The following is an 18,128-nucleotide window of genomic DNA, read 5'->3' on the forward strand; positions in this document are numbered from 1 at the left end:
GTCCAAAAAAAAAAAATTCTAATCGCACAATGATCGAAGGTACAAATAAAAATAGAAAAGTAGCACAAATTCCACATCTGATAATTGATATGACCCAATATTGCCATACGATCAAAAGGATTGACTACTTCCAATAGTGTTGATTCGTTTTTGAGATAGTATTCTTACTTTTTCCATGGAAGAAGAATCAAGTTCACCAAAAAATAAACAACCATTGATGCGTTTGAACCATATCAGTAAAAGGTACAATCCGTATCTCTTGAATCTTCATCACCATCTATCGAGCTTATTTCAGCAGGTGCAAAGGTTAAATAGGTCACAGTATCGTCGTCGCGTTTCAATAGTCATACCAAAGTCATCACTGCCTGTTTCACATAGTAAGATCATCCATTTTTTTGTTCCAGCTAGTGTAGGAGAAGAATAAGTAAGTGCGATATCCATTTTGCAAGCATCAGGCACAGCAGTAGGAACGTCATTATCGAAAGCCCAAGCAGTTTGTTGTTGTTGTTGTTGTTGTTGTTGTTGTTGTTGTTAATATCATGTAGGATGAAGTTTTGAACACAAAAGGTGATTATCATAGTAGTTCTTAGAATTGCGATTACCATCATAATAACTAAGAGAAATATATAAAGTAGATTAATGAATTATTTTCTTTTTCCTTTTTTTTTAAAAAAAAAAAAAAAAGAAATACCTCGAGCATTTCAAATACCAGCATCATGTTCAACATTCAAAACGGTCATTCCATGGAACTAAAGGAGTTTGCCGAAGTTCGATGGTTGTTGAATTTGTAGAGGTAATATCCACGTTTACTATAGGAGTCGACAAATACATTTATTCCATTGTTCATAAGTAGGCGATAAAATATCAAGGTACTCACTATAAGACATTTGAGTGAACGTGACGGACAAAAAAAGAAAAAAAGAAAAAAAGGGAGAGAGAGAGAGAGAGAGAAGGGAAAAGAAAAAGACACGAAAAAAAGAAAAGAAAAGAAAAGAAAAAAAAAAAAAAAAAAAAAAAAAAAAAAAAAAAAAAAAAAAAAAACAGTTGCAAGAAATTCACGGCCAATGAAATACCTCTTCTACATTTCATTTCAAGGGAAGTGCTAACATGTGTAAATGATCAGAGTGAGCCATCATTTCAATTGAATATTATTAACTAGCTTCTTTTTTTTTTTTTTTTGATATGTCATTCATTAAAAATAATAAAAAAGTCCAGTACCTCTTTAATACTGTTATTTGAGCATTTAATTATACCGGATGAATGGCAATGGCTTATAAAACTTTATTTAATGTATTGCACTTGTACTAACGTGTGTGATGATCACAGTACGATGATGGCGTGATACTAGATACAATAATATGAAATATATTGAATGAAAAAGTTGATTATCAAGGAACACGACCATACAGTATATTTTACTCAAAAAAAAAAAATCAATACGATTGATCTTCTTTCCTGGAAAAAATAGCTTGAAATTTATTTATGCTATCAATCAATCATGATAGTTTGCTCACCATCAAGCTTTTTTTTTTTTTTTTAAGTTGTTTTATTATTTTTGATGAATTATCAAGTATGATCACATATTTCAATCCATCTATTACCATTTTTGGAAACACTTTTGTGATCATCATAGATACTTTTTTCTCTTTTTTTTTTTTTTTTTTATTCTATTAAATAAAAACTGAATGATCACTACATATAAAAAAAACATTGATCATCATACACAGGAGATGATAACCAGTAAAAATAATCTTCCAAGTTATCATCAGATAAAACATTTGACCATAACGTTTATTACTTAAAAAAAAAGTGTCTCAATTCTAAGTGGAAAAAAGGTAAAAAATCTAAAAATAGAAGGAGCGAGGGGGATTCGAACCCCCGACCTGCGGATCTGCAATCCGATGCGCTGCCATTACGCCACCGCTCCTCACTGGAAATGTGGGCTGAAAACATTATTATAAAGCCAAACGTCGGTGATTAAAAAAGTTTATTCAAATAGCTGTAGTTTGAACAAATTTGAACAAACTTTTGAGAATTTTTTTATGCTGGTTTTTTTTTCCTTTCCTCTTCCTTCCTTTTTTTTTTTTTTTTTTTTTTTTTTTTTAGTTTCATTATTCACTTAATGTTTTTCTTTCTTACTTTTTTTATTTATACATCTCTTACTATTTCATTCCATAAACTTTATTAATCTATTTATCTATTATCACTTTATATAAATGCAATTCATTTGATACCAATATTATTATCTCATGTTTTACTATTGACATCTCTATTTTTTTTTTTTATTATTATTATTATACATTTATTCCCCTCCAATGGACAAATGTATCCTTATCGATACGTTGATATGTATATTTACATTGGCTCTATTTTACTGTATTTTGTGTAATGGTAATGATTGAATGGTCCTTTCCTAATGGTAGAAGTGTTGTAAGTATTTTTTTTTTTCCAGAAGAAATATAATTATATCCAACAATCCATATACTTTTCTTTTTTTTTTTTTTTTTTTTTATTTCAGCAAATAGAGATGAAAATTAACTTGACAAATTGTATTATTTCTTCATATAGTGACGACATTGGAATATGGATGTAGAAGTAGCGTGGACTTGTGACAATGGCAGCAACACAAATGTACTTCTCATGATAGATTCAACGAACACGCTTTCAACTATTGGCAAATGAATAATAGTAGACAAGATCAATTCAAAAAGCTTTGTACCGAATATATTTCAATATATATCGAATCGTAAGTATTATCAACAAAAAGAATCGTTCTATTCAATTCGTCTAATATATATATATCTTGTAGAAACAATGAAAAAACAAGTGTGCATATATATTGCTGATGGTTTTCATCGTCGTACTGAATTGAACAAGAAGATATATCGTATTTGCAAAGGGATCTGATAGCGAGTCTGGATCTACTGAATATGATGCGACAGAGCAATCAATTACTCCTATGGATGGATTTATTCGTTATGGTGTGGTGAATGAAGACTTTTGTGATGATCAAGGGTAGTTGTACTGAAGGTCTACTTAAGTCTTCGCAAGTCTATGACTGTACATACGAAACGTTCTCAAAAAAAAAAAAAAAAAGAAAGGGTATCACTCAAGTTTATTGACACATCAAGGTCACTGTCGGTTCTCAAACTCCTGAAGGAAAAACGTCAATTCTATGGTACTCGTAATAAGAAGGATCTTTAGTTTAGATTTATATATTTCTTTTTTATATAAAATATACTGTTACTCTTTATTTTTATTTTTTATATATATTATATTTTTTATTTTTATTCTTCTTTTATGCTGATCAATGAAAGCCTATTCGTTTTGTTTATTATTATTGGTTATTTTTGGATCATGTGATAAAATATTTTAACATTTTTTTCTCTCACACAAAATCATGCAAGTTGGCATATTCATCATCGTTATATATATAACAAGAATGAACTTTTTATTCTTTTTTTATTAATAAAGTAATAAATTATAAATATATGTAAATAATATCGTACCTATTTTATATAAGTATAAAAAAAAAGAGGTTTCTTTTTTTTTTTTTTTTTTTTTTTTATATTTCAAACATAAGTTTATGCTAACCAGTTGATTTGTGTTACTCTATTGGGTAGTTTAATTTTTTTTCCCACCAGCGATTTTTTCACAAAAAAAAAAAACGCCCATTTTTTTTTCTTTCGCTTTCTCCCTTTCTTTCTCTTTCTTTCTTTTTCTTTCTTTTTCTTTTATTTTTCCTTTATATTACTTTCTTTTTTTTTTTTTAATATTCATGAATACGGATGCTACAACAGCAGTGATGCCTTTGCATCCTTTTCAGGATGACTTGAACTTTGACAAAGATCAACAACAAACAGCAAAAGCAACAACAACAGCAGCAGCAACAACAACAACAACAACAACGGCGATGATGAACAATTCTACTCCTGATAATAATAATAATAATACTTCTCCTTGTTCTTCTCTTTCAACCATTACTTCTTTATCTTCTTCTTCTTCATCTTCTATGAAACCTTCTCGACTTTCTTTACCTTCTATTTGGAGTAACAGTCAAGAAAATTCATCTTCCTCAGTATGGTCTTATTATTTGGACAATACTCTTCCAACTTCACCAAATTCTACTGATTATAGAAATCAACATTCTTCTTTATTATCACAACAATTTCGTCGTCCTTCTTCTTTATATCAACCTTTGATGGATCAATATGATACTCCAGATCAATCATCATATTGGTCTGATGGACAACCACGTCATCCTTTACGTAACATTTGGTCAACTGGTCCAGTAGAACAACAAGAATCTCATCAACGACGTTCATCTTTATCTGAATTTCCTGTCTCTAGTCCTTGGTCTTCCCTTTTATCTGAAACTCAACATGATGCAGAAAGGTAAAAAGAAAAAAAAAAAAGAAGAAAAATATACAAAAAAGTACGCCACATAACTAATATTCCTTTTTTTTTTTTTTCTTCTTCTTCTTTTTTTTTTTTAATAGTGGAAGACGACATTCAGTGGCAGGTCCTTTTATGAAGAAACCAACTTTATATAATGCCAATAACAATATGCAAGGATGGGTACAAGATAATACACAACAATTTTATCCTGGAATGACAACTACTCATCGTATGAAAGCCATAGATGAAAATGATTTATATGCCAACACACTTTATTCTCGTCAACAACAACTCATTTTGAACAAGGGTGTTTTGGATCATATTGATGAATATTTTGGTGGTAGTGGTGGTACTGGAAAAGCTGGACGAATGACTGATGTGTATGGATCCAATACAAATCCATTTTATCGATCTAATGAATATCCTTATCAATATCAACATGTTTATGGACCTACACCGGCAACAGTACCTCTTGCAAATCAACATTATGGAAAGACAATGACTGCTGGTGGAGATGCAGCTACTTTTGGATGCTCTACCGTACTTATGGGAAAGGGGATTCCATTACATCACTTTTTGGATAGCAATACCATGTTATACACTGTAGAATTCAAGGCTGGACGTACAGATATATGTTATATCATGCAAGGTGATAATATTGAACCGCAGGTGGGTGATTTAGTGATTGTGGAAGCAGATCGTGGTCGTGATATTGGTAAAGTGACATCTATACAAACAGCAAACGATATTATGAAACATCATCATCAACAAGACCGTGCAACTACAACAACTGATCGTGATTCCACAGTTGGTTCAACAGGATCATCTTCTTCTGTTACAGGTGATGCAACAGCTGTGACTGATGATAATACTATGGATAAGGATGTACAAACTGGAATAACTTCTGATGTAGATGCCATCACTGACTCAATTTTAACAACTGACATATTGGATAAACCTTCTGCTGGTGATGAAGAAAAAGAGGATGAGACACGTACTACTGCTGCTTTAAAGTGTCATGTCAAAAGACTTTACCGATTGGCTGATGCTGATGAAGTGATTTCTCTGGCGACCAAACAATTGGATGAAGAAAAGGCTTTATTGGTATGTCAAACAAAGATCCAGCAAAAGCAATTACCGATGCAAGTTGTTAATGCAGAATATCAATGGTAAGAAAAAAAAAAAGGTGAACCTGTGGAACCTATATCGTCATTTTACGACTTTTTCTTTTTTTTTTCTTTTCTTTTTTTTTTTTTTTGATAGGGATCGACGCAAACTTACATTTTATTTTTTGGCTGATCAACGTATTGACTTTCGTGAATTGGTACGAGAACTTTTCAAAACATATAAAACAAGAATATGGATGTGTGCGCTGAATTCCAATAGCAGCAATGGTGCCTCTACCAATGAATGAAATGAAATGGTTTAGTTTTAGCAAGCCTCTATGTTACCCGATTAGTCCAGATATCCCCCCCCACCTTTCCTCCTCGCTTACATTATATACTTACACTACTTTTGCCCATATATATATACAGTTATACATATTTTATATATACATTTTTTTTTTTAAACTCTGATCTCCTATTGTTTGTCTGCAAAATATTAGAATACACTATTAAAAAAAAAGAATTCCATCATTTTTATTCTTTTCTGATTAATAGAATATGTTTACAAAATATTATCTTTTTTTTTTTTTTTTTTGACATGATGAATTTATTATTTCTTTGTTTATTTTTGAATCTTTCTATAATTTGGATGAATAGGATAGGGAATGATATATGTATATATATAAAAAAAAAGACTAATAAAAGAAGGAAGGGATGGGAGGAAGAGTAACAAATAAACTAGTTGAATGAAGCTTGAGGTTTACCAAATTGTACAACACCCGAAGTTAATTTATCACTATCAAAGGCTTCCAAGGCTTTCAATTCCTGACGAATAAATTGAACTACATAGGCCAAATCGGTTGCATTGTTGGAAGTAGGAGCAAATAAATTTCTATATATCATACATAAATAAATTGAGTTTTATATTATATATATATATATATATTGTTCAACTTTTTACCTCCATAAAGCAGCTGCCAAAACAGGATCATCCTTACACATGCCTTCATCATAAGCAACCACACCACCATGAAATTGTGCCACTAAATCCTTGATATAACTATCTACCATTCTTTGTTGTGAGATCTATTCAAAAAAAAAAAAAAAAAAAAGATGAAGATCACATTTCCTATTTATATATTTTCTCTTATTCTTACACCATGTTCTCGGATTCTAGCTTCAGAATCTTCAAAAAGTCGATTGACCACTTCTTGAATATATAATTTGCCTTGATCATGAGCCCGTAAATGTACCATCAACATCCAAACATGTAACTGAGTCACAGAGAACCATGATTGAAAATTATCAGGTAGATTGCATTCTAAAATAATAATAATAATAATAATAATAATAATAATAATAATAATAATAATAATAATAATAATAATAATAATAATAATAATAATAATAATAATAATAATAATAATAATAATAATAATAATAATAATAAAACATGAGCTCTTGTTTAGGAAGATCATGATCCTCTACTCCGCTTTTTTTTTTTTTTTTTTTATCATCCAACATCTACTTACTGTTGACATAAAAATCTTTGTTGAGTTCCATTTGTTGAGCACATACATTATAAAGTTGATGACTGGCACGAATGGCAGTAGAGCCTTTGGAATAATAACCGAGAAGATGCGCCATACCGTATACTAATTTTTTCGTTACTTCACTATATTTACTACCTGTGGGACGATTGATAGTTGAAGATTCTGATGTGGTAGATTCATTGGTACTTGCAAAACGGATTCCTTTTATACACTGTAATAAATAAATAAAAAAAAAAGAAACGAATGAGTTGGGTACAATAATTAATCAGCTCATTCTATCTTCTTTTTTATTTTTCTCTTACCATGGCTGGACCAAAGGATCTTATCACAGGAGATCTCAAAGAGGAAGATCTAGTCATTGTCTATGATGAAATTCAAAGACATACATGTTAAACAAAACATTTAATGAATATGAATTGTTATAGGCAAACAAGTGGATTATTTTTTTTTTTTTCAAAATACCTTAACACTTGAGTTAAAGAGTTGTCGTGAGAACATTGTGAATTGTATATAATTATAATAATGTACAAAAGAAAAAGGTAAATATGTTAATAAGAAGGAGAGGGGTCGGGAGAGAAGGAAAGAAAGAAAGAAGTGTTTTTTTTTTTTTTTTTTCTGCGAACTGGACATTTACTATTTTGATCACCGACTTTCTTTTTCGCAGTCAACATCTTCTTTTAAGGTATCTTATGGTCATATCTAGATGATGATTTCTCCTTTCTATTCCATCAAATAAGAAATCTATTTATATGTATATTCTCTGATTTAATCTTCTTTTCATTCTTGAAAGATGACATTGGAAGAATAAAAAAAATGTAATTGACAAAAGGAATCGGCTGTTGAAAGTATTTCTTTTACTATTTTATAATAATAAAGGCTAGGGTGCTTCTTTTTTTTTTTCCCTTTTTTTTTAATCTCTCAAAGTGGAAAATCTGTAGTACAAAAAAAACATAATCACCATGTGGCAAATATTTTATAGTGATTGTTAACAAAGAAAAAAAAGAGAATGATTTATGACGATTACTGCGTAACACCCCATGATAGACATATCAATAATAATAATAGTAATAATAAACACAATATAAATTTTATTGAATAATAATAATAAAAATAATAAAAAGTGTGAGGGTATTTTTCAATTGATGCATTCATTATAAACCAAATTGTTGTAATCGTAAAATACTCCGTACATCGGATGTAAATCGAAGAGCATCCAAAAGTGGTAGTAAGTCTAATAAGCTTTCATCATTGGGTGAGTTAAGCCAACTGGTGATTGGGATTCCATTATCTATAATAATAATAAATAAAAAAGTTTAAATCGAGTTTTGATTTCATCCAATAGATGACAAATGTGGTTACCTTTAAATAAGTCATATGCTACAGGACTATTGTCTACCAAACATACTTTTGACAAATCGGGTTCTGCCATAGTGATATTCTTTAGATAATTACCATCTTCTCTTGATATACATGACTATATATAAATAATAATAAGAAAAAAATGAATTAAAAAAAAAAAGTGTTTCCCCAAAAAAAGAGATCCCCAAAGGTTGTAAAGATGATCGTGAGATTTCCCAGTTTTTTTTTTTGTTCCGCCATCCCCTCTTTTTTTTTTTTTTTTTTTTTTTTTTTTGATTATTGTAATTTATCATATCTTTACTTGTCTAAAATATCGATGAGATACCATTGTTTGATCTTGATCCAACCAATCAATAACAGGATCAGCATATTCTGACATGGATGCTGTAAATATTACCACTTTGTACCATTGACTAATCTAAAAATTAAATTAAAAAAAAAAAGTCAATAATAATAAAAAGTAAAGGAGAAATATAAGGAGTTACCGTTTTCAAAAAAAAGTCAACATGAGGACGTTTATATACTTGATAAAGTAAGGATTGTTTTTCATTTTGAACTTCAATTTGTTTTCTTTTGATACAAGGACTAACATTATAATTAGCTTCTTGAGAACCTAAACGGACAGAATGAACCAAAGTTTCATCCAAATCGAGCACAAGAGTTTTGCCTTTATAATATTGTAAAGCATTGTTATTTCGTGTATTTGTTGTTTGATTAAGTTTTGTTTTGGTTTTCTGTTTTTTGTATAATAAGTGTTGTTTTGGTTTGATAATAAAAAAGGTATAAACGAATTCATAAACTAAAGATAGATAATGATATACAAAAGATATAACTAGTTTGCGTTTTCGAGGTTTAATAGAAGGTATAGTTGTATTTGAAGTATTGGAAGCATTTGTTGTAAGTGTGGCTGTTAATGTTGGCATGAAATTGGTGAAAAGATGAAAAAAGGGAATCATAAAAAATAAAAAGAAAAAGAAAAAGAAAAAGAAAAAAAGAAAGCGTTCTTTTTTTTTTTTTAAGTATGGGGAGACAAAAGAAAAAGAAAGGGCCATTGGGATAGTTTTCAAATGCCGACTTTTTTTTTTTTTTTTTCTCTTCATTACCAATTCCGTTTCTATTTCTTTTTTTTTTTCTTTTCTCTTTTTCACTTTTTTTTTTTTCTTTTTCTTACTATTTTTCCAATTTCAATGCCACTTTCCAATTTTTTTGTATCAAAGCATCGAAAGGTAGCTTTTGAAATTAATTTTATTATACAAGATATTACCAATGTACCTCTTGTTAGTGGATCATATTTTGTTAAATGGAAATTACAAAAAGCAAGTCAATCAACTGGTATTACGACAAAGTAAGTATTTATTATTCTATATAGTTAAAATAGGCTAACAAAATACATAAATTATATATATAATATAGGGAACATATTAAAGAACATTGTGTAGTATGGTCTTTTCCTGTGACAACAACAGCAGAATTAGTTATTAGTAAACAACATTTATTAACACCTTGTGAACTGAAACTGGAAATATTTCAACAAGTTGGTGGTAGTAATGCGAAACAAATGGGCTCTTTATCTATTAACTTATCTGAATATGCTACTTCTGGATTCATTACAAAACGTTATTTATTGGAAGAATGTAAATTCAATTCTTTCATCAAAGTAAATATAATACCGTTATATATATATATATATATATATATATAAACTCCTTCTAATAACTTCTTTATTTAGTTGTCAATTGAAATGAAACAAATCACAAACGTTGATGAACCTTTTTCTGTGTAAGTGGAAATCAATGTTACACATCATTCTAAGCCAATTGACATAAATTTTTTTTTTTATTAGACCTCCATTGACTAAACCACCTCGACAAACGGATATATCAGTTATGATCTCAAATACTGCTTCCGAGAAAAAAGAAGATAGCTCCATAGGTAATATTTCGTCATGTGATCCTTTTTTTTTTTTTTTTTTTTTTTTTTTTTTTTTTTTTGTCTAGATTTTACTAACGAACTCCATAATAATATAGCTCATTCAATATCTGGTAGCACATCGGAGCGTTCCATGCAACATCACTCCAATGGAATTTTGAAATCTCAATCAACTCTATCACTTGTAAGTTTTTCTTTTATATATTTATACATAATCTGATATTGATATTATTGTTTTAGCCTCAATTTTGTAGAAACAAGCCTTTTTTTACTGATGATCCTTCCCCTCAAGATCTTGTTGAACAGCTATTTACCCCCAAATCCGATTTAGAGACCACATCTTGTTAGTTAGCATTTTTTTTTTCCCACTCATTGTATCTTTTTTTTTTTTTTGTACACATTCGTACCAACGTACATATTTAGTTCATAGTAACATACTTATGTTTTTTTGATTCATCCATTTGTATATATACAACAACCCTTTATCATATCGAATAAAGAATAAAACAAAACTATTATATTGTACTATTTTTGATCTATCTACATAACTATTAACTATCAATACATGCTACTTGCTATGTCTGCTAGTAACCGATCCCGGGTCCTTTCCAGTTTTGTCTATGCATTAATAAAAAGGTATCATCTGATCAGTATTCATTTTATTGTCAACAAAACAATATGTGCTTTTTTTTTTCTTTCTATCTTACCGAGTCATCTAGTTTGTCTTGTAACATAGTTGTCGCCAAATCCATATCCTACATGTATCAATATATATATAAAAAAAATCGAATTAGTTATTTTTGTATTTTATCTTTTTATTGGCATTACCGCTGGAAGATTGTTATATTGGCTAAGATGTTGTGTTGTTTTGTCAAGTTGCTTTTCAAGTTGATATGTTTGTTGTTCCAATAAGCTAACGGCAGTGACATCAGTATCGTCTTTTCTACTTTTGATTTGTTCCTTGATGATAATAGATATTGGTTAGGATGTAAATCATAGATGTGAAGTTCCCTTTTTTTTTTTTTTTTTTTTTTTTTTTTTTTTTTACCATGGCCTTTTCATATTCGTGGGCATCCTGTTCTAGTTGTGCTTTAATAGTAGATGTTTCTTTTTGCCATTGTTGTACTTGTGGTTGCTCTTTTTCGTCTCTTTGTTGTCGCATACAACTCCAAAGTCTGTCCATCATCATTTAGATAAATATGAATAACGATCATTTTCTATTATTGCTTTTCTTTTTTTGTTGTACTTACTCTTTTAACGCAGCAAGTTCCCGTTCAGCTAATATCTTACGTTTTTGAACAACCCAACTCAATTCTTCTAAATCTTGGCGTTCCAATTCTAAGTCCATAGTAGTCATGAGTGTGTGTGTAAGTCCCGTTTCGTAGCTAACAACAACAACAACAACAATAATAATAAAAACCGAGTAAAGAAAAAAAAACAATTCAATATATCAACTTAGTATCGTAGATAACACGAACCTACTATATTTATCTTGGTCAATATTCATTCGTTTTGCAATGGCTGATAAAGCATCCAAAGCAATGATAGTCGTAGGATCGAGATCTTCAACGTTGAGAGGTAGAGAATCACCTAATTGGAAGGAAAATGCGCATAAACATTTTGCATTATGACTGTTAGTATTAAATAAAATGAATGAATACGCGTTTTCTCTTTTTCATTACCTTGATTACTTGAACGATGAATGGTATCTTTTGACATAAAAAAAAAAAAGGTAAGGAAGACCAATGGGAAATGGAAAAGAAACGAATTATGGCAACCTAATGTTTCTTTTTTGAAACCCAGATTCAAGCTATATATATATATATATATATATATATATATATATATAAATACGTTCAATCTTTCTTCTTTGTTCTATTTGATCTCTTTTTTCCAATATATATTTTTTTTTTTTATGACAAACACTACCATTCCATATTATACTGATCCTCCAACGTATGAATACTTTTTACGGCATCATCTCATTCCTAATGTACCTGCAATATTTGGACCTCGACTTATAGATCATTGGGAGGCCCGACAAACTTGGATCAAACCAATTAGCAACTATACCACCCATGATCCCAATATACCTCAACCTCAATCACAACCCAATTATGACTATCTTCGTGAAAAATTTGGAAAGGCACTTGTACAAGTAGCTGATTGTGACCAAAGAGACTTTACGGATCAAAAACGTACGGAATTGACCTTTGATGCTTTTGTGGATCTATGGCAAAATACTACGATTGATCAACATTCTCATTATTATTTAAAGGATTGGCACTTTGCTCAAGCTTTCCCCGATCAAACTATGTATAAAGTACCTGATATATTTGCAGGTAAGTTTATAAATAAAAAAAAAGAAATGTTATTATTTATTCATTTTTTTTTTATTTTTATTATTTATATTTTAGATGATTGGATGAACGAATATTGGCAAAAGGAAACAGAGGATGATTATAGATTTTCTTATATGGGTGGTGATGGTAGTTTTACTCCTTTCCATGCTGATGTATATAGGTAATAATATAAGTTTTATGGAATTATATATTTTTATTTTATTAACTTATCTATATTAGGTCTTATTCTTGGTCAAGTAATATCTGTGGGATCAAAAAATGGACTCTTTTTCCTCCAGGCCAAGAAGAACTATACAAGGACAAATTAGGAAATATGGTATATGATATACGACATGTATCTCCAGAAACTTTTCCCAATTTCTCAAAAGCAGAACGTATGGTGATTTATCAAAAAGATGGTGAAACAATATTTGTACCAAGTGGATGGTATCATCAGGTAATAAAAAAGGTTAATCATTTTTTTTCAGTCAATGATTGATGAATCCTTTTTTTTTTTTTTTAATATATATATATAGGTTGAAAATATTGGAGGAACAATATCCATCAATCACAATTGGTTTAATGCATGTAATATAGAACAATGTTATCAATCCATGGTGAAGGATTTACAAGACGTGGAACGATCTATTGATAATCTCAAGACTGATATGGATCCAATGGAATTTATAACTACTTGTCAACAATTATTATTGGTTCATAGTGGATGGAATTGGAAAATTCTGGATCGGTTACTTAAATGTATCTCCCAACGCTTGATTGTAGAAAAACAAGAGTTACAATATCAACCTTCTATTGATTGGCAATTAGAAAAAATAGATAGAATTAGACAACAATTAGTATTAGAACCCTTCTTCTCTCAATATATATCTTTATCTTAGTTTTATCTAAAAATGATACCATATTAAAATAAATTAGAAGCTTATTTGAATCCGAGAATTAACTTACCAGTTGAATTTTTCCCCTTCTTAACCAAAAAATAGCGGAGAGTCAATTGAGTCACAGGTTTTTTTTTTTTTTTTCTCTCATCACTTTTTTTTTTTTTTTCTCCTTTCCCCCTTCTTTTTTTTTTTTTTTTGTTCTTTCTTTCTTCATATTTGTTTTTTTTTTTTTTTGCTTGTTTTCTAGCAAGCAGTTCGTCTTGTTGGCAAATAATGACAAACACTCCTGTTATTATGCTTCCACCTCGTTCGTCTACTGTTACTCATACATCATCGACTTCTTTAATGGAATCTTTTCATACAAGTCTTATCGATATTCCTACTTCTTCAACAACAATAACTTCTCAGCCTACTTCTCAAGATTCTCAACAAACACATAGAACTTCTACTAATGCATTATCAACAATTACAACTGATATTTTTAACCATCAACGTGATCTATCTGTGGCAGAATGGGCTGATAGAACTAGCAAAAGTAAGAAGGAATTTTTTTTATTGAGAAAGGATATCTTAGCGGAGTATACTGAAATGGAATAAAATAGAAATGATAAAACTTACATACTTCTTTTATATAGGAACAGTACCTTGTTTGGTAATGAATCAAGATTGGAAAGACGTACATAGAAATATCAAGCAAATGGATCAATTATATGATGCTACTTTTTATTCTTGGTTGAAATCTGAAGATAATGTTCTAGTTACCGCTATGTATTTACATCGTATTGCCAATGAATATTCTCTGGATCGTATCATCAATGCTGTGAAATGGTTAGTGGCTGATTGGCGTTGGGAAAGTACAAGCATTTTGGTTCGTCATATCACTGTTGGTTGGTGTGATGAACAAGGTAAAAATCTTAATTATTTAAAATAATTGATTTTATTTATTTATTTATTTATTTATTTTTGATACTCATTTGACTTAGGTGACATGCGACGAGCACAACTTTTACGACATCTGACACAAACATGGGCAACTCAATATACTGCTACTCTTATCACCACCATTCTTGCCACTCCTCCTTATGTTACTGCTCAAAAACATCAACGAGAACGATTTCTTCAAGCGTTTACAGATGGTTGGGATTTTTCAAAGTTATCAGAGTTCTTCATGTACCTACAAAGTCAAGCCAATATCGATTACAAGGTGAAATGTATCATGTTACAAGAAGCTGCTAGACGTGAACGGGAAACACTCGGTGCAAAATTGAATTGGAGACGAAGGCGGCGAAATCATTTAGATGATACCAGTAATACTCAAACAGCAACAACAACAACAACAACAGCAACAACATCTTTATCGACAATAATATCAGATACACCATCATCACCGTCACCATCACCATCATCATCATCATCATCGTCATCATCATCATTATTGTCATCGTCAACAACGACAACACCAACAACAACAACATCAACAACAACGTCACCAAAATCATCATCAACGGCAACATCATCCTCTACATCTACTACTATTACTACAATAACACCAACAACATCATCAACTGTTAATCATAACGAACAAACAATGGATCATCATAGTTCATCTGACGATTTGGTACGTCATCATCGCCATCATCATTGCCATCATCATCATCTTCATCGTACAACATCTCATTTTGATGATCGTTCATTGGAAATGTCACAAACTAGTTCACAAAATGGTACTTCATCATCTGGCTCGTCATCTACCTTATCACCCCAATCAAATCAGCAACAAACTCATTCACGTTATCATCATCAACATCATCGACGAATTTCAAGCAATGACTTGATGAGTGCCAAGCGACAAAGATTTTCTGCTTCATTTGATGAAGATTTGGATGATACTGACTATAGCCAAGATGATTCCCAACAACAAGGCTGTTCAAGTAGCACTGGCTGTATTTTAACGGAACCTTCCAGCTCTATCTTATTCCCTTCATCAACCACATCGACCTCGTCAACATCCTCTTCATCGTCCAAACAGCCAAATGCACCAACGAATAGTATACCATCTTCAGAAGATTCCACACATGCACTTTTATTATATGGTGAACAATCCAGTGAAACAGGCAATCTCAGTAGCGACTTGTCTCGACTTGATTTAGGTTCCGCTCTTCATGGCAACGCATCGGCTAGTTCCGGAACAACATTGTCTTCAACATCAGCATCCACTAGTAGTATTTGGGCCCGCCATCATCAACGACGAAGGTCTAGTTCTTCCAACACATCGATGATCATGAATGGTAATAGTGGTAACAATGGAAATAGTAATAGTGGACAATGTTCTAATTTAGTAGGAACATCAAATATGGGTCATTCTTCCTCAATCAATATGATTAACAACTCGACTTCACAACCATCATCATCATCATCATCAACAACCGAACAAACTGGTACTAGTGAAAATTTGGATGAAATGGATAGTAACAATAATAGTAGTAGTAATCATATGAAAAAATTGAATGGTATTTCATCATCACGTAGTTTACATACTTCTTTTATTGATCAATAAAAAAAAACCTTCTTTTTTTTTAAATATCTTAACTTGTTTTTCCCTGACTTTCCCATAATTCATATTGAAATCCCGAATTCGACTTTTTTTTCTCAATAACAAAATTTTTTTTTCTTCCCTCTTCCGTTCTTTTCCACTCTTTTTTTTTTTTTTTTCTCTATTCCCTTTTTCCACCAATCCTTCTTCTTTTTAGGAACACTTTTAGACATATACAATAATGTTCCCATCCGCTTCTACTCTTTTGCGATCCACTGCCGCCGGTAAGTTTTTTTTATTTTTTTTCTCCCCCTTCACAACAAGTACTTTATTATTATTATATTATTAGAAAGAAACAATTACTTATTTTTGTTTCTATATCGTGTTTCTATCAAATCTTTATTCTAATGACTTTATACCTTTTCTTTATTTCATTTTAGTTGCTCGTCGTTCTTTTGCTACCACCGGTTATGAATCCACTGCCAAGAACTTGATGATTGGAAAGAACACCAAGGTTATCTGTCAAGGTTTCACTGGTAAACAGGTAAACTACTATAATATTAAAAAAGAGAAAAGATGAAAAATGAGAGGAAAGGGGGAGATAGTATGGATTGGAAAGGATGGTTAGTCATTTTGGTTTTTTTTTTTTTTTTTTTTGAAAAGAAGAAAATGATAGATGGATTTATTTCTTTGTTCACTTTTTTAACCTTTTTTTTCTTCTTCTTTTATAGGGTACTTTCCATTCTCAACAAGCTATCGAATACGGTACCAATATGGTTGGTGGTGTGTCTCCCAAGAAGGCTGGTCAAACTCACTTGGGTTTACCTGTATTTGCCAATGTCCGTGAAGTAAGTATCTGATAAAAGGAGCAGGATTATACATAGATAGGAGGAAACTAAAAGCATATATTATTTTCATTTTTATAGGCTGTGCAAGAAACCAAGGCTGATGCTAGTGTAATCTATGTTCCTCCTCCTGGTGCTGCTGCTGCCATTTTGGAAGCTATTGAAGCTGAAGTTCCTTTGGTTGTTGCTATCACTGAAGGTATTCCTCAACATGATATGGTCCGTGTCAAGCAAGCCTTGTTGACTCAATCCAAAACTCGTTTGGTTGGTCCCAACTGTCCTGGTATGATCTATGCCGAAGAATGCAAGATTGGTATCATGCCTGGTAGCATCTTGAAGAAGGGTAAGATTGGTATTGTCTCTCGTTCTGGTACTTTGACTTATGAAGCTGTGCAACAAACCACTGATGTTGGTCTTGGTCAAACTCTCTGTGTTGGTATTGGCGGTGATCCTTTGAATGGCACCAACTTTATTGATTGTCTTAGCGTCTTTTTAGAAGATGATAAAACCGAAGGTAAACCAAAAAAAAAAAAAAGAAATAATAATTCTATTTTTGATTATTTATTTTTTTTAATTTCAAAATATATAGGTATCATCATGATTGGTGAAATTGGTGGTGAAGCTGAAGAAGCTGCTGCTGATTTCCTTAAACAATACAATCAAACCCGTGCTGTGCCCAAACCTGTTGTTTCCTTCATTGCTGGTGTCACTGCTCCTCCTGGTCGTAGAATGGGTAAGAAGAATCATCCAAAAAAAAAAAGAGGTTGAACTTATATAATTTTTTTTTTCAGGTCATGCTGGTGCTATTATTTCTGGTGGTAAGGGTGGTGCTCAAGATAAGATTAAGGCTCTTGAAAATGCTGGTGTCCGTGTTACTCCTTCTCCTGCCAAGTTGGGTGTTACCCTTCAAGAAGTAAGTCCTTTCTTAAAAAAAAAAAAAAAAGATAGAAAATAGAAAAATGAAAAACGGATGTTCACTATTAATTCTTTTTTTTTTTTTTTTTTTTTGTTAATTTAGGCTATGGTTGAAGCTGGATTGGCTTAAGCAGTATGAAATCAACACCAACTGTATACATTATTTTGTTTTTTCCTTTCGCTCCTCATTATTGTTATTTTCTTTCGTGTATCAAAATAAAATCATTTTTATTATACTTCTTATGGTTG

At 31.0% G+C, this 18,128-nt stretch overlaps 9 protein-coding genes and 1 non-coding gene across 10 annotated transcripts; 6 read left to right on the top strand and 4 right to left on the bottom strand.

Annotated features, from left to right (window-relative positions):
• Positions 1-1,855: 1,855 nt before the first annotated feature.
• On the bottom strand, positions 1,856-1,927 carry BX664DRAFT_t132. Its single transcript has one exon. It is a non-coding gene; the product is annotated as a tRNA-Cys (tRNA).
• A 461-nt stretch (positions 1,928-2,388) lies between these two features.
• BX664DRAFT_318469 (uncharacterized protein) lies at positions 2,389-3,204 on the top strand (the record flags this gene model as incomplete). Its single annotated transcript, XM_051542799.1, has 4 exons — positions 2,389-2,430; positions 2,622-2,746; positions 2,878-3,015; positions 3,132-3,204. The coding sequence occupies 4 exons, from the start codon at positions 2,389-2,391 to the stop codon at positions 3,202-3,204; spliced, it is 378 nt and encodes a 125-aa protein (XP_051395728.1).
• A 1,785-nt stretch (positions 3,205-4,989) lies between these two features.
• On the top strand, positions 4,990-5,812 carry BX664DRAFT_270878 (PSP1 C-terminal conserved region-domain-containing protein; the record flags this gene model as incomplete). Its single annotated transcript, XM_051541117.1, has 3 exons — positions 4,990-5,232; positions 5,413-5,567; positions 5,662-5,812. 3 exons carry the CDS (start codon positions 4,990-4,992, stop codon positions 5,810-5,812), a joined length of 549 nt encoding a protein of 182 aa, XP_051395729.1.
• An 825-nt stretch (positions 5,813-6,637) lies between these two features.
• On the bottom strand, positions 6,638-7,271 carry BX664DRAFT_270858 (uncharacterized protein; the record flags this gene model as incomplete). The annotated part of the gene is made up of 2 exons (XM_051541116.1): positions 6,638-6,825; positions 7,037-7,271. Coding segments are annotated over 2 exons (423 nt in total), but the record flags the coding sequence as incomplete, so codon positions are not given.
• An 845-nt stretch (positions 7,272-8,116) lies between these two features.
• On the bottom strand, positions 8,117-9,378 carry BX664DRAFT_343793 (NLI interacting factor-like phosphatase-domain-containing protein). The gene is made up of 4 exons (XM_051547361.1): positions 8,902-9,378; positions 8,718-8,834; positions 8,417-8,531; positions 8,117-8,345 (listed from the first exon to the last, which is right to left on the bottom strand). Exons 1-4 carry the CDS (start codon positions 9,370-9,372, stop codon positions 8,209-8,211), a joined length of 840 nt encoding a protein of 279 aa, XP_051395731.1. The 5' UTR covers positions 9,373-9,378; the 3' UTR covers positions 8,117-8,208.
• A 186-nt stretch (positions 9,379-9,564) lies between these two features.
• Positions 9,565-10,884, top strand: BX664DRAFT_46019 (N-terminal C2 in EEIG1 and EHBP1 proteins-domain-containing protein). Its single transcript, XM_051549588.1, has 6 exons — positions 9,565-9,761; positions 9,830-10,073; positions 10,146-10,195; positions 10,260-10,348; positions 10,444-10,529; positions 10,586-10,884. Exons 1-6 carry the CDS (start codon positions 9,604-9,606, stop codon positions 10,691-10,693), a joined length of 735 nt encoding a protein of 244 aa, XP_051395732.1. The 5' UTR covers positions 9,565-9,603; the 3' UTR covers positions 10,694-10,884.
• Positions 10,735-12,078, bottom strand: BX664DRAFT_46031 (uncharacterized protein). The gene is made up of 7 exons (XM_051549589.1): positions 12,028-12,078; positions 11,824-11,935; positions 11,596-11,730; positions 11,394-11,520; positions 11,174-11,305; positions 11,053-11,100; positions 10,735-10,963 (listed from the first exon to the last, which is right to left on the bottom strand). Exons 1-7 carry the CDS (start codon positions 12,062-12,064, stop codon positions 10,904-10,906), a joined length of 651 nt encoding a protein of 216 aa, XP_051395733.1. The 5' UTR covers positions 12,065-12,078; the 3' UTR covers positions 10,735-10,903.
• A 144-nt stretch (positions 12,079-12,222) lies between these two features.
• On the top strand, positions 12,223-13,641 carry BX664DRAFT_343802 (uncharacterized protein). Its single transcript, XM_051547362.1, has 4 exons — positions 12,223-12,687; positions 12,763-12,868; positions 12,928-13,144; positions 13,224-13,641. Exons 1-4 carry the CDS (start codon positions 12,261-12,263, stop codon positions 13,584-13,586), a joined length of 1,113 nt encoding a protein of 370 aa, XP_051395734.1. The 5' UTR covers positions 12,223-12,260; the 3' UTR covers positions 13,587-13,641.
• Positions 13,642-13,807: 166 nt separating this feature from the next.
• BX664DRAFT_343805 (uncharacterized protein) lies at positions 13,808-14,986 on the top strand. Its single transcript, XM_051547363.1, has one exon. The coding sequence runs from the start codon at positions 14,191-14,193 to the stop codon at positions 14,515-14,517; it is 327 nt and encodes a 108-aa protein (XP_051395735.1). The 5' UTR covers positions 13,808-14,190; the 3' UTR covers positions 14,518-14,986.
• Positions 14,987-16,281: 1,295 nt separating this feature from the next.
• Positions 16,282-18,122, top strand: BX664DRAFT_343808 (succinyl-CoA ligase subunit alpha). Its single transcript, XM_051547364.1, has 7 exons — positions 16,282-16,403; positions 16,560-16,663; positions 16,851-16,967; positions 17,046-17,478; positions 17,554-17,697; positions 17,756-17,877; positions 17,983-18,122. Exons 1-7 carry the CDS (start codon positions 16,361-16,363, stop codon positions 18,007-18,009), a joined length of 990 nt encoding a protein of 329 aa, XP_051395736.1. The 5' UTR covers positions 16,282-16,360; the 3' UTR covers positions 18,010-18,122.
• The last annotated feature ends 6 nt before the right edge of the window (positions 18,123-18,128 follow it).

This window comes from Halteromyces radiatus (assembly GCF_025201355.1).
Source record: "Halteromyces radiatus strain CBS 162.75 chromosome Unknown BX664scaffold_12, whole genome shotgun sequence".
Lineage (NCBI taxonomy): Eukaryota > Fungi > Mucoromycota > Mucoromycetes > Mucorales > Cunninghamellaceae > Halteromyces > Halteromyces radiatus.

Excerpts from the sequence above, each read along its gene's own strand:
- BX664DRAFT_343802 (XM_051547362.1), top strand. The coding sequence starts at position 12,261 with ATGACAAACACTACCATTCCATATTATACTGATCCTCCAACGTATGAA. Across the intron at positions 12,869-12,927 it reads TTCCATGCTGATGTATATAG|GTCTTATTCTTGGTCAAGTA; the intron begins GTAATAATATAA and ends TATCTATATTAG. Across the intron at positions 13,145-13,223 it reads CAAGTGGATGGTATCATCAG|GTTGAAAATATTGGAGGAAC; the intron begins GTAATAAAAAAG and ends ATATATATATAG.
- BX664DRAFT_343805 (XM_051547363.1), top strand. The coding sequence starts at position 14,191 with ATGATAAAACTTACATACTTCTTTTATATAGGAACAGTACCTTGTTTG.
- BX664DRAFT_46031 (XM_051549589.1), bottom strand. The coding sequence starts at position 12,064 with ATGTCAAAAGATACCATTCATCGTTCAAGTAATCAAG. Across the intron at positions 11,731-11,823 it reads GACCAAGATAAATATAGTAG|CTACGAAACGGGACTTACAC; the intron begins GTTCGTGTTATC and ends TGTTGTTGTTAG. Across the intron at positions 10,964-11,052 it reads AAGACAAACTAGATGACTCG|ACAAAACTGGAAAGGACCCG; the intron begins GTAAGATAGAAA and ends ATTAATGCATAG.
- BX664DRAFT_46019 (XM_051549588.1), top strand. The coding sequence starts at position 9,604 with ATGCCACTTTCCAATTTTTTTGTATCAAAGCATCGAAAGGTAGCTTTT. Across the intron at positions 9,762-9,829 it reads TCAACTGGTATTACGACAAA|GGAACATATTAAAGAACATT; the intron begins GTAAGTATTTAT and ends TATATAATATAG. Across the intron at positions 10,530-10,585 it reads CTCAATCAACTCTATCACTT|CCTCAATTTTGTAGAAACAA; the intron begins GTAAGTTTTTCT and ends TTATTGTTTTAG.
- BX664DRAFT_343793 (XM_051547361.1), bottom strand. The coding sequence starts at position 9,372 with ATGATTCCCTTTTTTCATCTTTTCACCAATTTCATGCCAACATTAACA. Across the intron at positions 8,532-8,717 it reads CTCATCGATATTTTAGACAA|TCATGTATATCAAGAGAAGA; the intron begins GTAAAGATATGA and ends ATTTATATATAG. Across the intron at positions 8,346-8,416 it reads AGCATATGACTTATTTAAAG|ATAATGGAATCCCAATCACC; the intron begins GTAACCACATTT and ends TTATTATTATAG.
- BX664DRAFT_343808 (XM_051547364.1), top strand. The coding sequence starts at position 16,361 with ATGTTCCCATCCGCTTCTACTCTTTTGCGATCCACTGCCGCCG. Across the intron at positions 16,404-16,559 it reads TTTGCGATCCACTGCCGCCG|TTGCTCGTCGTTCTTTTGCT; the intron begins GTAAGTTTTTTT and ends ATTTCATTTTAG. Across the intron at positions 16,968-17,045 it reads TATTTGCCAATGTCCGTGAA|GCTGTGCAAGAAACCAAGGC; the intron begins GTAAGTATCTGA and ends TCATTTTTATAG.